Genomic DNA, 13,862 nt, shown 5'->3' with positions numbered 1-13,862 from the left:
TTTAGAAAAAATAATCTCCATCTAAAATGATCAACTCAGTAAGTGGTGATAAAGTAGGTCTCAAACAAGATTATATTACATAATGCAGGGTGTAATATGAATCATCCTCTTCGCCTCCGAAAGACAACTATCACTGCCCAACCAATTTCTCAAGACAGCGGGATGGTCTTGAATATGGCTGGCCCAACACCCGTTTATATGCTTTCCCTCTGATCGCTCTACTACCCCAGGTTATCAGGTCAGTCAGGGAGACTGAATGCGTTCTCCTCCTTGTGGCCCCACTCTGGAGAGTCCAGACATGGTTTCCAGAGTTGATTCAGCTGCTCTCTGCAGCTCCGTGTCCAATTCCACAGAGGAGAAACCTTCTCTCGCAAGCGAGGGCCATGATTTGGCACCCCCAGCCACAGCTCTGGAGCTTTCATGTTTTGCTCCTCAATGGGAGTCTGGCCAACTCCCCCTTTGAGTCACTAATACCATTTTCCAAAGTCTAGAACTCCATCTACGAGATGATCTTTATGCCCTCAGCCTTCTGTGAGTGGTGTTCAGCATGAAACCTGGACCCGATTTCTTGTAATGTGTCCCACGTGCTAACTTTCCTCCAGGAGTAGTTGGATAAGCGACGTTCCCCATCCACACTCAAAATTTATGTGGCAGCTATTGCAGCAAATCATTCTTTCGTGGCTGGCCAACTGATTGGTAGAAACAACCTGGGCTGTATTCACAAAACATCTTAAAGCTAAAAGTAGGTCTTAACTTGCTAATTTAGGAAAAAATCTTAAAATAATGGGCATGTCAGTCCTAAACTTAGGACTTCTACATTTTTGCACTAAAACTATTTCACAAAGTGTTTCAGCACTAAAACTAACTCCTCAATCTGTGAAACTTTAGAGGACTCTAAGCCACTAAGACCAAGCCACAAATTATCCTAAAATGGCTGTTGCTGGCAGTCTGCCTCGGGACATAAACATTTTATAAATATTTGACAATAATGAGCACCATTAAGTTATCGCCTTTTTTAAGGATTTTTTTAAGGTTATCCCTACTCCAAATTTCCCTTTGATTATATCCTTGTTTTCATTAACCAATTGACCTAACAGCTGTTTTTGTGTCCAGTTTAGTTTTCTTTTACTTTTGCATTTCTTACTATCAGCATTAATTATTGTACTCTGTTAATTAAAAGCCTGTTTATATGCATATCCGCTGCTTAACAGCTGATAAAAACATCACAATAGTCCACAAATAATCCACATTACTCCAGTCCATCAATTAACATCTTGTGAAGCAAAAAGCTGCATGTTTGTAAGAAACAAATGCATCATTAAAGGATTTTTTTTACTTAAAACCGTTACTTTTGGCTAAAATGTAAGTCCTTTGGCTTTGTGCATAAAATTGTCATCTCATCTGAATCAGGAGAAAAATATGCACAGATCAAGCAATGTTTACAAGTGAAAACAGTCCAAACCCATTCTAAACAAATATGTGAGTGGACGGACTTGTTCATTGAAGGAATCGTTATTGTGGACTCATTTTTATGGCCAAAAGCAACTGTTTGTTGCAACCTAGGTTTAAAGTTAAGATGTCTTGATGCTATACAAGATGTTATTTGATGGCCTGGAGTCATGTATATTACTTGTAGATTATTATGATGCTTTTATTAGCTGTTTGGACTCTCATTCTAATGGCACCCATTCACTGCAAAGGATCCATTGGTGAGCAAGTAGGACTTTGTCATTCATCAACAAAATCCTCCTACAGTTGCATCTTGCATAAGGCATACATAAGTTTTTCTTTGCAAATTACAGCATGACCTTTATGTTTTTTTATTTAATCTAGAACAAGGAATTCACCCAGACACAATTTCAATGCGATGAACTCTTGAGAAAAAAAAATGTCATGCAGTCAGTTCTTTCACTTTAATTGTTGTTTAGCTTGAACATTGAGTTGCATTGTGAAAAGATAAGTCGTTGTTCACCTGAATGCATTTGACACGCATTCACTGAACATGTCCCTCCCTTCAGTGCTATGATAATAAGGGTCAGATTTTAACCTACAGAAAGTAGTCCATATGACACCGTCTGAAGTAAGTACCATCTATTTGTCTATATGGTTTGCTTTGATTACTTATTTTCTGATATGTATGCATATCTAATTTGATATTTTATGCATTCAACTGACAAGTGTTTGGATAAGTTTTAAATTAAAATACGTATTAAGATGGTTTTGGTCTTTTGTGCTTCTGTAAGAAATTATAGCGGTGGCATTCTGGTTATCTCTGACCTCATCCAAATGTCTATCATGAGAGTGTCTCCACTTTTACATTATCTGCTGGTGTTCATATCAGTCCTGTCACTGAGTGAGTTTTAACATGCATTTGAATGATATCCTTCATAATATGGCAAAGACAATACACATTCTATATGGAATTGCATTCAAATGTGTTCTTTTTCTTCATCAGGGAGGGTGACCGAGGCACAGACAGGTAATTATTGACTTTAGAACTAGAACATATAAAATGTCAAACTAAACTGTTTGAGGTTAACATGAACTGAGCTTGAAGTTGTTCATTTTTACATGCAGCGCCTGTGATATTCTATCCATTCGGTTCAGCGGCAGGAGACACTGCCAGTATTGCCACTGAGGATGAAAACTCCACTCTTGTTGACCTGTGGAGTCCTTTTGTGTTCTTTGACCACACATACAACAGGACATATGTGAGAATTTAGATCTGTTCATGCAAATGATGAATGATTAAAATGTGATATTCACAACTAATATCTTTTCTTATCATCTAGGTTAACAGTAACGGACACCTTACATTCAACCAGTCTTCATCAGAGTTTGTTTTTAACTCAATCTTTCCCATCAATGGAAGTGAAGACATCATCGCTCCCCTCTGGACCGACATTGATGTCACTATGAATGGCATCATCTCATATCAGCAGTACTCAACCGGGAGTGTTCTCAATCGTGCCACTCAGGATATAAACCAGTACTTCCCTGATCTGAGCTTCACGGCTAATTGGGTCCTGGTTGCAACTTGGGATAGAGTTGCATACTTTTACCACTCTGGCACAGTGAGTTGGTTTGTTATAACTCCTTCAAGCTCAAGGTTACAGATGAGATATTCTTAGAGCTGTGTAACAATCAATGTTCCCAAACTTTGCAGGAAACGTCGTTTCAAGTGGTTTTAATTTCGGGCGGTGATTTGTCTTTTATTCTCATGAATTATGGTGACATTGCTGTGGCGCATAATGTGGTGCAGGTAAGACATGCCTTCTATATTAGTGGAACAAATATCTCTTCTTGATAATATTTCTCAATTATTTGATATTTCCTTGTTTGCACAGGCTGGTTATGACACAATAAACTCCACAGCCTACTTTAAGATTCCTGGGTCAAACGATGGGAATGCTATTCCAAACCTCAAGAACTCCACTAATGTCAATGTTCCAGGCCGATGGGCCTTTAGGGTGGACGGTGGACTACATCAAAACATGAAAGGTACACAATTGTCATCAAAATTATAATCTGTAGTATAATTCACTTGTTATGCTTGGCGTAATGTCAATGTTATTTTTGCTCAATGTGGCACTGCAAAGAACATGCATGCTACTAGAAGACGCTATGTATTGAATGATCCTGACTTTTAGAAAAGATCCTGCCAAATGCTACAATAAGAATGTACCCAGAAACAAGCACACAAACAAGTTTTAAAAGCTTCACCCTCAGGCTATCCAAGATGTAGATGAGTTTGTTTCTTCATTGGAACAGATTTGGATAAATTTAACATTCTATCACTTGCTCAACAATGGATCCTCTGCAGTGAATGCATGCCGTCAGAATGAGAGTCCAAACAGCTGATAAAAACATCATACTAATCTACAAGTAATCTACATGACTCCAGGCCATCAAATAACATCTTGTATAGCATCAAGACATCTTAACTTTAAACAGCTGATAAAAACATCACAATCAACCACAAGTATTAATGTCATATTAAGTGAAAAGCTTTGTGTTTGTAAGCAACAAATCCATCATGAAGGCATTTGAACTTTAAACTGTCGCTCCTGGCCAAAATATGAGTCCATAATCCATAATGCTTCCTCCAGTGAAAAAATCCTCTCACATTAAAATCCACTGGCATATTTGTTTTGGAATGTTTTAGCTTGTACACGGTGCTTTATTTGAGCATATTTCTCTCCTGCTACAATCTAGATGATTTTTATGAATGGAGAAAACAATATTATGAATTATGGACTCAGGAATGCAACGGTTTGAAGTTGCCATAATGATGGATTTGTTTCTTATGAACATGCAGCTTTTGGCTTCACAAGATGTTAACTGATGCATTGGAGCGGTGTAGATTACTTGTGGATTATTGTGATGTTTCTGTCAGCTGTTTGGACTCTCATTCTGACGGCACCCATTCACTGCAGAGCATCCATTGCTGAGCTAGTGCTGGAATGATACATTTCTCCAAATCTGTTCAAATGAAAACAAATTTATCTACATCTCGGATGGCCTGAGGGTGAATAAATTGAAAGGAAATTTTCATTTGTGGGTAAATTATTCCTGTGATTAATTAAACGTGTAACTGTGCATGTGTGCGTTGTTTCTCCTAGAAAATATCATAGGAGTTCAAATGAGAGTTACTTCATTTTCAGACCTAAGAGAGAGTGGAAACATTGAGACCGTTTTAGAGAAAGTAAGTTGCACTTACTACATGATGTAGCACTTTATTTATTTTTGTATTATTATTATTGTTTAGTTTTTTTTGGCAAATTGTGGTGCTAATAGACAATTTAAAAGCATTTGATCTTATTTCAGCTACAACAGGAGCTGATCAAGTACGGTCTGCCAAGCAGTGTCAAACTGAACTTAAGAAGAATCCAAAAGACACGTCCATGATATCAGCCTTGTACAAGGAAAGAAATTCAAACAGCGACCAGTTCATTAGATCTCTTGCATCAAATATATCCCTGCCATTAAAAGATAACTTGCAGAGAAGTAAGGATAATAACTATCAAAAATCAGATTTAATATGAAAGGTAAATAACATTCCAGTGAAAACAGGCATCGGCAGATGAACTCTAGAGAAATGTCACTCTACAGGAAGGCAAACGTTCATGTGTTCTCACACGCAAACTATTTGTGGCAGGCGTTTATTATAGATCTGTGATATGTGAATAATGGACATAAACCTGTTCTTCCTCTATGGCTCCATTTGCTAGAAAATCATAATATTTACTGTAATGTGAACTGTACTTGATGAGATATTTGGGCAAGTACTGTCCATTCTGGCTAGCTGTCTTGTGTTTTCATCCAGTGAATTTGAATAAAATGCTATTAATCATTTATTGCTTAAGGAAAAAAAGATGCAGTTCACAAAACACACATTGACCTCATTCACCTCCACTGTGACAACATGACCCAATAGTAAAAAATGCAGAAACAAAAAAACAAAGCAGGTTTGTTTTTTCTTCGCCCACTTTTGTATGTTCAGTGCTAGCCTAAAAGTGCAGAAAATCCTGCTTGATTTGGAATGTCTTAAAATAAATAAATAAATAAATAAATGCACATTTGTAGATATTGTAGAGCAGGGATAACAGTAATATATGATTTATGGAACCATAATATAGTGAAGTATTTAGCGATTAAGCTTTAGATTTGAATTTTCTTCTCACAAAAGGTTGATGCATCATTCTGTGGTAAATGGTAACTAACAGTAAATCTCTATAATGTGAGTTTATAATGTATATGCTATGTTTCTTGACTCAGCACAAGGTGGAGACGGACGCTTGGTGAGAGCTGGTGAGATAATAACACTGTTGTAAATAAAACAAACATAACATTGCAGTATGTTTTACAAGTGAATTATATTTCATGCTTTATATATATCATGCTGAATTCAATGTGTTACTTGTCATTTATGTAAAACTAATTGGGGAATTAACTAGTAGCTTGTTTCTACACCAATTTGTTTTTTCAGCTTACATGAAATGCCAAAACTTTTCAATTCAAACAAGTTTTTTTTGTGATTGTATTAGATTAAGAAAGCAGAGTCTATATCTTGCTATCAGTTTAAACCATTATCTGGTTATACACAGGCCTTTTTCATTCCAAACTGCTGATGTGGCAGTGACATTGACATATAATATTTATTTAAAAAGCCCAAATACAAGGATGTTTCAGTACGTACTGAATGACCGCAAGCTGTTGGGTAAACTGAATCACACGGTGTGTCATGTTTTTTATTAAAACACTCCTACAAATACACACACACACACACACACTCACAATAGATAATTTTAGTTGCAATGTAGGCTAGGCTTCACAATCACGAAGAAGCATTTTATTGGATATATGTGCACGTGCCAAGGTTTTGAGATCTGAATTTGAAGCATTTTTCTAGCTCTGCTTTTATTGCAGTGATGGAGAATTCATTGTCTCTACTACAGTATGAAAGATCATGATGATAAATGTATGTCTCCATCTGCTGTTCAGACGTATAAATAATTTTAAAGAATAGGAAGTATATGTAAAATATTTCATTTTTATTTAACCTTATTATTGAAATTGCATCATAGTTTATGTGAATGAAGTGAATGTGTTTTGGGTATTTATTCACTTATTTGTATACTGTAATGTTTAGTTAAGATAAAATTAATTGCTGTTAAATACTTGACATTTCATGTCAAAATGGAAGAAAAACAGCTTAAAGGTACTAACTTTAAAGGGAGACTTAGTGCAATACATAGCCTACTTATGTGCAATATAATTCTCAACTTGCTTTTGTTGAAAGTTAGTCTTGAGTTAGACTCTATTGTGCAAGTATGTAACATGGTTAAAGTTGTGATTCATGTGTTCTTAAATGTGCACTACGTGATATACTGTATGTAAATTAAGATGAGGGGAAGCTATCCTAATTTCATTGTATGTGTATAATGGCAATACAAGGCATTCTTTCAAACTTTAAGGATTAAAAGGTGAAAAAGATGACAATTTTCTGTTATTTGCTACATCGTATGAGTATTTTTTACTGTGACTGCATCTGCCACTGTCAACTCTTTACAGTTGAAATGTTCTTGTCCTAACCAGAAGGTGGCGATAGAGAAGCATCTTAAGACTTCAATCAGCTTGATCACAATGTGAATGACATACACATGATGTAAGCTCAAAGTACCGCCAGTACATTTTATTTTTATCCTCACATTTTTATAATTGAGGTTATATGGCTAAATGTTTGTTTACCCTACTATTGAAAAGACTAAAAAAGATTGACTGAAAGACTAATTTGTAATGTATAAAAATATTTAATAATTCCTCATATTTTTTCATTAGTTATATGTATTATACTTATGTCTACAATAGATAGTGAGACAAACATTTCCAGAGTAGACCGTAATAGTTCATTTTTCACATTCTTATTACATATTTGGTTGTTGTTTATTAGATTTTCTCGAAATGTCCTGTGCCTTTTTTGAAAAATGTAAAATAAATAAATAATTGAAAAGAAGCAAAGTGTATAAATCAGAGACCTATACGATGTAACTAGGCCTACATGATATGTAATATATTCATGCAAAAGCTGATTAACTGAACACCTTTCCCAAAACTGCCCACTTCTGTTCATTCTGATTCTGCTGCCGTATCCATTTGTAAATTTAAGCGAAACTTCGTGATATAAGCTGTACTGTACATTTACATAGGATGGGGGTGGGGGAGTTTCATCCAACTAGACTAATGTTTTCTCTAGCAGTTGCTTGCTCCCAACTATCATACAAATTGTAGGCTATCTTTTCTCCCCTCTGGTCATTAGCCTTGAAAAGGTTCAGTATAGGCTTGATTTTATTTATTTGTTTGTTTGTTGGTTTGTTTGTAGTCGAGACTTTAAGGACTGTACCTACACAGAAACATTTAAAAATGAAGATAGCCTACACTAAGACCAGACATGTTTGACCATTAGCCACCCATGCAACCATAACCTATTCTTTCTTCTTCTTTTTATTAATTTATTCTTTTTAAATGAACAAGTATCCCAGTTTTTAATCTTTAATTAAACACTTTTTTGGTTCAGCTTGAATCTTGGATGCTTATCATATGAATGACCTCGACGCCAGATCGATGCATATTGGATGAAGTTAATTGAGGAGAAGCGTGACAATGGGAGGGGTTGCCAACCAGCAGTTCATTCACTCCATGCGCCCTGGACAGGTTAAATACCCCTCCCCTGACGCGCACTTGGGCACTCTCGAGTAAACCCTCGGAGACGAGCACACTCAGCGGGTCTGATCGGTGAAACTCATGTTTCTAGAGGGAGAACGGATTATGAACGCGTTCGGGCAGCAGCCGTCGAGCCAGCAGACCAGTCCCCTCCAGCACCACAACGCGCAGGACATTCTGGACATGACCGTGTACTGCGACACCAACTTCAGCATGTACCAGCAGAACCTCCACCACCACCACCACGCGCAGAGGCCACCTGCGCATCCCTCCAGCTACGGACTCGGCGAATACACCTCAACCACAGCCAACCCGTACCTGTGGATGAACAGCCCAGGCATCACCTCAACCCCCTATCTCTCTGGTCCGAACGGAGGCTCTTACATTCAGTCAGGATTTGGGTCGAACCAGCGGCAGTTTCTTCCTCCTCCCACCGGCTTCGGAAGCGCGGATCTCGGTTGGCTGTCCATTTCAAGTCAGCAAGAACTTTTCAAGATGGTTAGACCGCCTTATTCCTATTCAGCGCTGATCGCGATGGCTATTCAGAACGCGCAGGATAAGAAACTGACGCTCAGTCAAATTTATCAATACGTAGCGGACAACTTTCCTTTTTATAAGAAAAGCAAAGCCGGATGGCAGAACTCTATAAGACACAATCTGTCCTTGAACGATTGCTTCAAGAAAATCGCGCGGGATGAGGATGACCCTGGTAAGTCTGAATGTTTTTTATTCAAAAATTCGAATTAGAATTAGTTTGGCGTGCATAATTACGCGTTAGATATTAGTGCAATACTAACATGTTTTCCCGTTTATTTTTTAAGGGAAAGGAAATTACTGGACTTTGGACCCCAACTGCGAGAAAATGTTCGATAACGGCAACTTCAGAAGGAAGAGGAAGAGACGAGCTGACGGAACCGCCAGTAGCCTTTCGGTAAAGTCCGAGGACGCGCTCAAATTGGCGGACACGGCGAGTCTGATGAGCGCGTCCCCGCAGAGCCTCCAGAACTCTCCGACCTCAAGCGAACCCAAATCGTCCCCCTCACCGTCCGCAGAGCACAGCCCGTGTTTTAATAACTTTGTCGGTAACATGAACTCTATAATGGCTGGAAACAGCAACGGGATCAGAAGCAGAGACCTCAGTTCTGGACTCTTGGGGGATTTTACGCACGGCATGTCAGGACATGAAATTGCCCCTCCATCAGAACCAGGCCATCTCAACACCAACAGACTGAACTACTCAGCGTCCCATCACAACAGTGGCTTGATCAACTCGCTCACCAGCCATTTCAGTGTCAATAACCTCATATACAACCGGGACGGAACAGAAGTTTAGAGTTTGTGAACTTTTAATGTGCTCTGAGTACATGGACGGTCTGTTCTTACATTAGACATCATTTCTATACACGCACAGTTCATTTTCATTCAGACTCTCTGGTGTTTTGGGATGCATCAGCAAGTGGGTTTGCAGCATTTACATTTATTCTGCTATGAATAAATGGTAACCTCGCACCAAACTGTGATACTTAACAAGTCCACACATGTCTATTTCCTATGCCACCATAACAAGTGCCTTCAGTTTTTTTGTAGAACAAATGTAGATATATTTTATTTAAATGGAATGTTTTTGATTTGTAAATAAACGTGCATATATCTGAAATATCTGTAGCTTCGATTTCTGTTTATTTGCTGTTTATGATGTTTTCCCATTTTTCTGCTCAATGGCACAACAAACGCAAACACCTAGTGCATCTCAGTGTGTTCCCATGCGATCAGCGGGTGGCCGCAGAGATGCACAAGCCTGTAACAGCAATTACGATATGTTTGCTTGTTTATGTAGTTTGTTTACAGTCGCTCGCAATTATATATAGTTTGTTTGTGGATGGCTGCAATCAAACAGGCAGTTTACTGACAACTTTTAATTAGCTTTTGCACTAAAGTACAGTTTAGTTTTGAACAGTAGCATTGAAAGATCAGATTACACTCGAAATTTGGAGTGCAAATGTGTTGTGTTCTTTCTGAAACCCTACATTTCAAGGTAATTTAACCAGCGCCCATCTTTTTCCCATAACAGCTCAACTCCAGCAAATATATTGAGTTGACAATTATTTATCAAAAGAATTTCAGGTTTAATCGAGCGTTTGAATTAATCCGTGTCCCCGCTGTGTCCTCTCCTAATTGCTTTCTGCAAAAAGCCAGACAGATTTAACTCTTCACTGTCCTCATTATCTCAGGGAAGTTTTTTCAGCCTTTTTATTTACTGTACAAGCTCTGGCATTGAATGCCACAGACTCAATTGGGTGATGGTGTAAATAGCCTTATATGATCCACCGGTTTATCTAGAGATTCAGTTTCCCCTTCTACCATTAACTCATGTCCAGTCTGACCTGCATGAAAACAGTAGGTGAGACTGAGACATTTTCCGCTTGTCGCTTTGCATACAGCCGATTTAGACAAGTCATCACAGCTTCGTATCTGGAGAGTTCAAAAGTTTGTCTGTTTGTCTGGGAGCTTTTATTTACGCTCGCCTTATTTAACGGTGTATAAAAATCCCATGTTTGGTGAATACTATACCATTAAGTTATGAAAACGTTATTTTTGAATGTTCTAAGAACATCTCATATTTAGAATGTTTAAAACCTTTTTTTTCTGGGTTATGAATGTTAGAGGAAACTTTAAGGGAAAATTCCATTTAATCATTTAGCGAATAATATGGGAAAGTTACTTTTTAGTCTGAAACTTGTATCTTTAAAGTTTAACAACAGTTAGAAGAACATCCAAAAATGTTTCAGTATAGCATTTCATGAACGATGCATAAATGATGACTCAGAATGTTACTGAAGACCAGATAACCGAAGAATGCTTGTTCTTAATTTTAAGAGAACCTTGCCAGAATGTTCCGAGAAGGTTCCCTGTTAGCTGGGATGCCGTAAGGTTCTCATCATCCTCACTCTTAGGTTCTTGAGTTGTTATATGGTTCTTTAAGGAGATTAAAAAAAAATTCTTAATTCTTCAGATTAACATTTCTGGGTTCTTTAAAGCAGAAAAGTTTTTTGTATTTATAAAGGTTCCAATATCGCATCAGACTGTAAACCCCTTTGTTCTACTTTCATCTTGATTTTTAGGAGTGAAGTTCACTTTAGAGGATTGTGCCACAAACTTTATATGTTTTTTCTGGCTTTTTGGTTTCTGCTCATGGTCTTATTTCAAAGTCAGTCTACTCCAGGTCCCATCTCAAAGAAAGAAAATGAAAACAAACACGTGGCCTTACTGCAATACAACTGATTTGGCTCTGTTGTCTGGGATAAAGCAGAACTGACAGGAGATTTGTGTCCACGGTGCTGGAACGAAAACAGATCTGGACACCAGAGACACCCTGCTGCTCTCTAGTGAAAACACAGAACAAATGAAAGCACTCAAAATGCATTTCCCTCCGTGTGCCTTTGTTCTAACAAAGGACATTGTTGTTCCACTATTGCAGGATAGATTCTCATAGTGACAATATATCTGTGGTGAGAAGAACATGCAATTGCAATGGACACAAATGAGACCAAATGCCATGCAATTAGCCTTATTAATTTATAAAACACTACAAGGATCAATGAAACAAGAATGTCTAAGATGATAAATAATAATAAAGTTATTTTTAACAATCTTAGTTTAGACTACAAGTGAAATGTAGCCTATTCATTGGAGGAGGGGTCTATGGTTCTATTTATTTCAAAGTTTTCTCATGTGATATCCTTTTTTTTTTAATGTTGACGTTTTATTTAGGCCTATTTATTTTGAAAACACCGACAATTAATGAAAATTTCCCTGTGTAGTCTCGACGCACTTTTCCATAAATTGTCAAGCAGAACTGTACAACTGCAGTTAAAGTAGCAGAAAATAACTGTCCGTTTGTTTTTAACCAACTTCATAACCGCTGGTTTCTGTCCATTTGCATGAATTATTGTGCAAACCGCGGGACTGTGAAACTCTCTTCACGTGTTACAGATTGATACCGATGTCATCAAGCATCGATACCTTATGATAGCCGATGCTAAAATTGCAATAATATCAATTTGCTAATGCTACTGTGACATGAAGAAAGATTAGGCTACAACACGTTAATTCGTACAGGTACGCTTAACATGGACTACTTACCTCAGATTCTATGATTTCCTGTCAATATCAAAGACGCAGATGATGGTTTGATCTCTTTTTATTCTTGCATTTAAAAGACAACATAAGTGGTCAGAATTTATGCATCATTTTATTTTCTTGACTTTTACCATTATGTGTCATGTAGTAAATCTTGAATATTTTCCATGCAGGTGGACACTGATTTGCATGCTGAAGGTGTTGCCCCATTGCTGAAGGTCCAGGCTGACCGTGGGGCCCCTGGGGGCCTTCACCCTTCACCTTTCCCATCTCCCAGGTGCCAGGCTCCTGTATGTGAGGTGAACATGCCCTGGGGAATGGATTGGCCAGCATGCCTCTCTGTGGGGGTCTCAAAGGGTGCTGATGTTCTTCTAGTCCTCTTCCTGTGAGGAAAAACCATAATCAGAGGTTTAAACTCAGCAAGCTAAACTAGAGCTTCATCATAACATGGACTGTTGAGACTTCTGTGCAAGAGGTTTGACTAAGATTATTCTAATCTAATCCAATCTGATAATCTGATCTAATTTGATCTGATCCTGATCCTGATCCTAATCTGATCCTGTTTTCCCAGAGCAGGAAGAGGAAATATCACTTTCTACTGACATCTGACACCTAATCCTTGCCCAAGAATCCCGGGAAAAGGACGTAATCTAAGGTGAGGGGTTTTGAAATCATGCATCGGTTCATTAAAATCAATGCATTTATCTATACAATGGTGGAAGGATGTGGAAAATATTATTGTTTGTGTGGCTTCATGCTTTTTAATTTCCAAATAGTTCAGAGATCAGGTACTAAGCGTGGGTTTGTAAAGATAAACAGAGTGTGAGGAGTCGTGTTACTGATAAGACTCGGCCTGGGGAAGTGCAGTCACTCAGCGACTCTCAGATTGAGACCAAACTGATGAGTAACTAGAGGATAGTGTTGCACTCTGGGACGCGTGAAACACCATTGCCATTAGCCAACAGATGCTTTTACCTGTTAGGGACACAAGAACAGGAAAAAGTACATCTTAGGTCAAGACTTTGAGATTTATTTGAGAGTTATTCTGCATTAACTTGCATTTATTATCTATTAAATTATCAATTAATCAATTATTATCAATTAAATGTACTTAAATGCACTTGCAGTCAAATGTTTGGACACACCTACACATTCTTTTTTATGTCTATTTTCTATATTTTAGAATTTAAAAAAAGTATTCATTTATTTATTTAAATGGAAAATTGGCCAAAAAGTGGTTGTGTGTGTGTGTGTGTCTGTATAGTTTTAGATTATTTATGCTTATTTAACACTATTGCATGACTTCATATGCATATACAGTAGAGAGAGAGCTTTATAATTTTTTAAATACTTATTAAACACTTTGAATGACTTTATTCTAAAACATTTTGTAAATGTGTTTTTTTTTTACTATTTTAAACATGTAAAAACGTATACTAATATACATACTAATGCATGCAATAGATAATAAAATGATTTATAGATTTAAAAAAAATTAT

General features: G+C 37.5%; 2 protein-coding genes across 2 annotated transcripts; both read left to right on the top strand.

The window, feature by feature from the left end:
• Positions 1 to 1,984: 1,984 nt before the first annotated feature.
• On the top strand, positions 1,985 to 5,449 carry LOC306852655 (sushi, nidogen and EGF-like domain-containing protein 1). Its single transcript, XM_079389658.1, has 9 exons — positions 1,985 to 2,080; positions 2,244 to 2,353; positions 2,456 to 2,479; positions 2,578 to 2,711; positions 2,793 to 3,074; positions 3,167 to 3,262; positions 3,348 to 3,501; positions 4,623 to 4,705; positions 4,828 to 5,449. The coding sequence occupies exons 2-9, from the start codon at positions 2,287 to 2,289 to the stop codon at positions 4,906 to 4,908; spliced, it is 921 nt and encodes a 306-aa protein (XP_079245784.1). The 5' UTR covers positions 1,985 to 2,080; positions 2,244 to 2,286; the 3' UTR covers positions 4,909 to 5,449.
• A 2,798-nt stretch (positions 5,450 to 8,247) lies between these two features.
• On the top strand, positions 8,248 to 9,877 carry LOC306852053 (forkhead box protein I2-like). Its single transcript, XM_079388651.1, has 2 exons — positions 8,248 to 8,932; positions 9,045 to 9,877. The coding sequence occupies exons 1-2, from the start codon at positions 8,305 to 8,307 to the stop codon at positions 9,554 to 9,556; spliced, it is 1,140 nt and encodes a 379-aa protein (XP_079244777.1). The 5' UTR covers positions 8,248 to 8,304; the 3' UTR covers positions 9,557 to 9,877.
• Positions 9,878 to 13,862: the final 3,985 nt, after the last annotated feature.

The sequence above is a fragment of the Barbus barbus genome (genome assembly GCF_936440315.1).
Source record: "Barbus barbus genome assembly, chromosome: 32".
Classification (NCBI taxonomy): domain Eukaryota; kingdom Metazoa; phylum Chordata; class Actinopteri; order Cypriniformes; family Cyprinidae; genus Barbus; species Barbus barbus.
The sequence above is the reverse complement of the archived record's forward strand: the minus strand, read 5'-3'. Positions and strand labels throughout refer to the sequence as shown.

Coding starts and splice junctions, on each gene's coding strand:
- LOC306852655 (XM_079389658.1), top strand. CDS start 2,287: ATGTCTATCATGAGAGTGTCTCCACTTTTACATTATCTGCTGGTGTTC. Junction 2,712..2,792: donor ACACATACAACAGGACATAT/GTGAGAATTTAG, acceptor CTTATCATCTAG/GTTAACAGTAACGGACACCT. Junction 3,075..3,166: donor ACTTTTACCACTCTGGCACA/GTGAGTTGGTTT, acceptor CAAACTTTGCAG/GAAACGTCGTTTCAAGTGGT.
- LOC306852053 (XM_079388651.1), top strand. CDS start 8,305: ATGTTTCTAGAGGGAGAACGGATTATGAACGCGTTCGGGCAGCAGCCG. Junction 8,933..9,044: donor GCGGGATGAGGATGACCCTG/GTAAGTCTGAAT, acceptor TTATTTTTTAAG/GGAAAGGAAATTACTGGACT.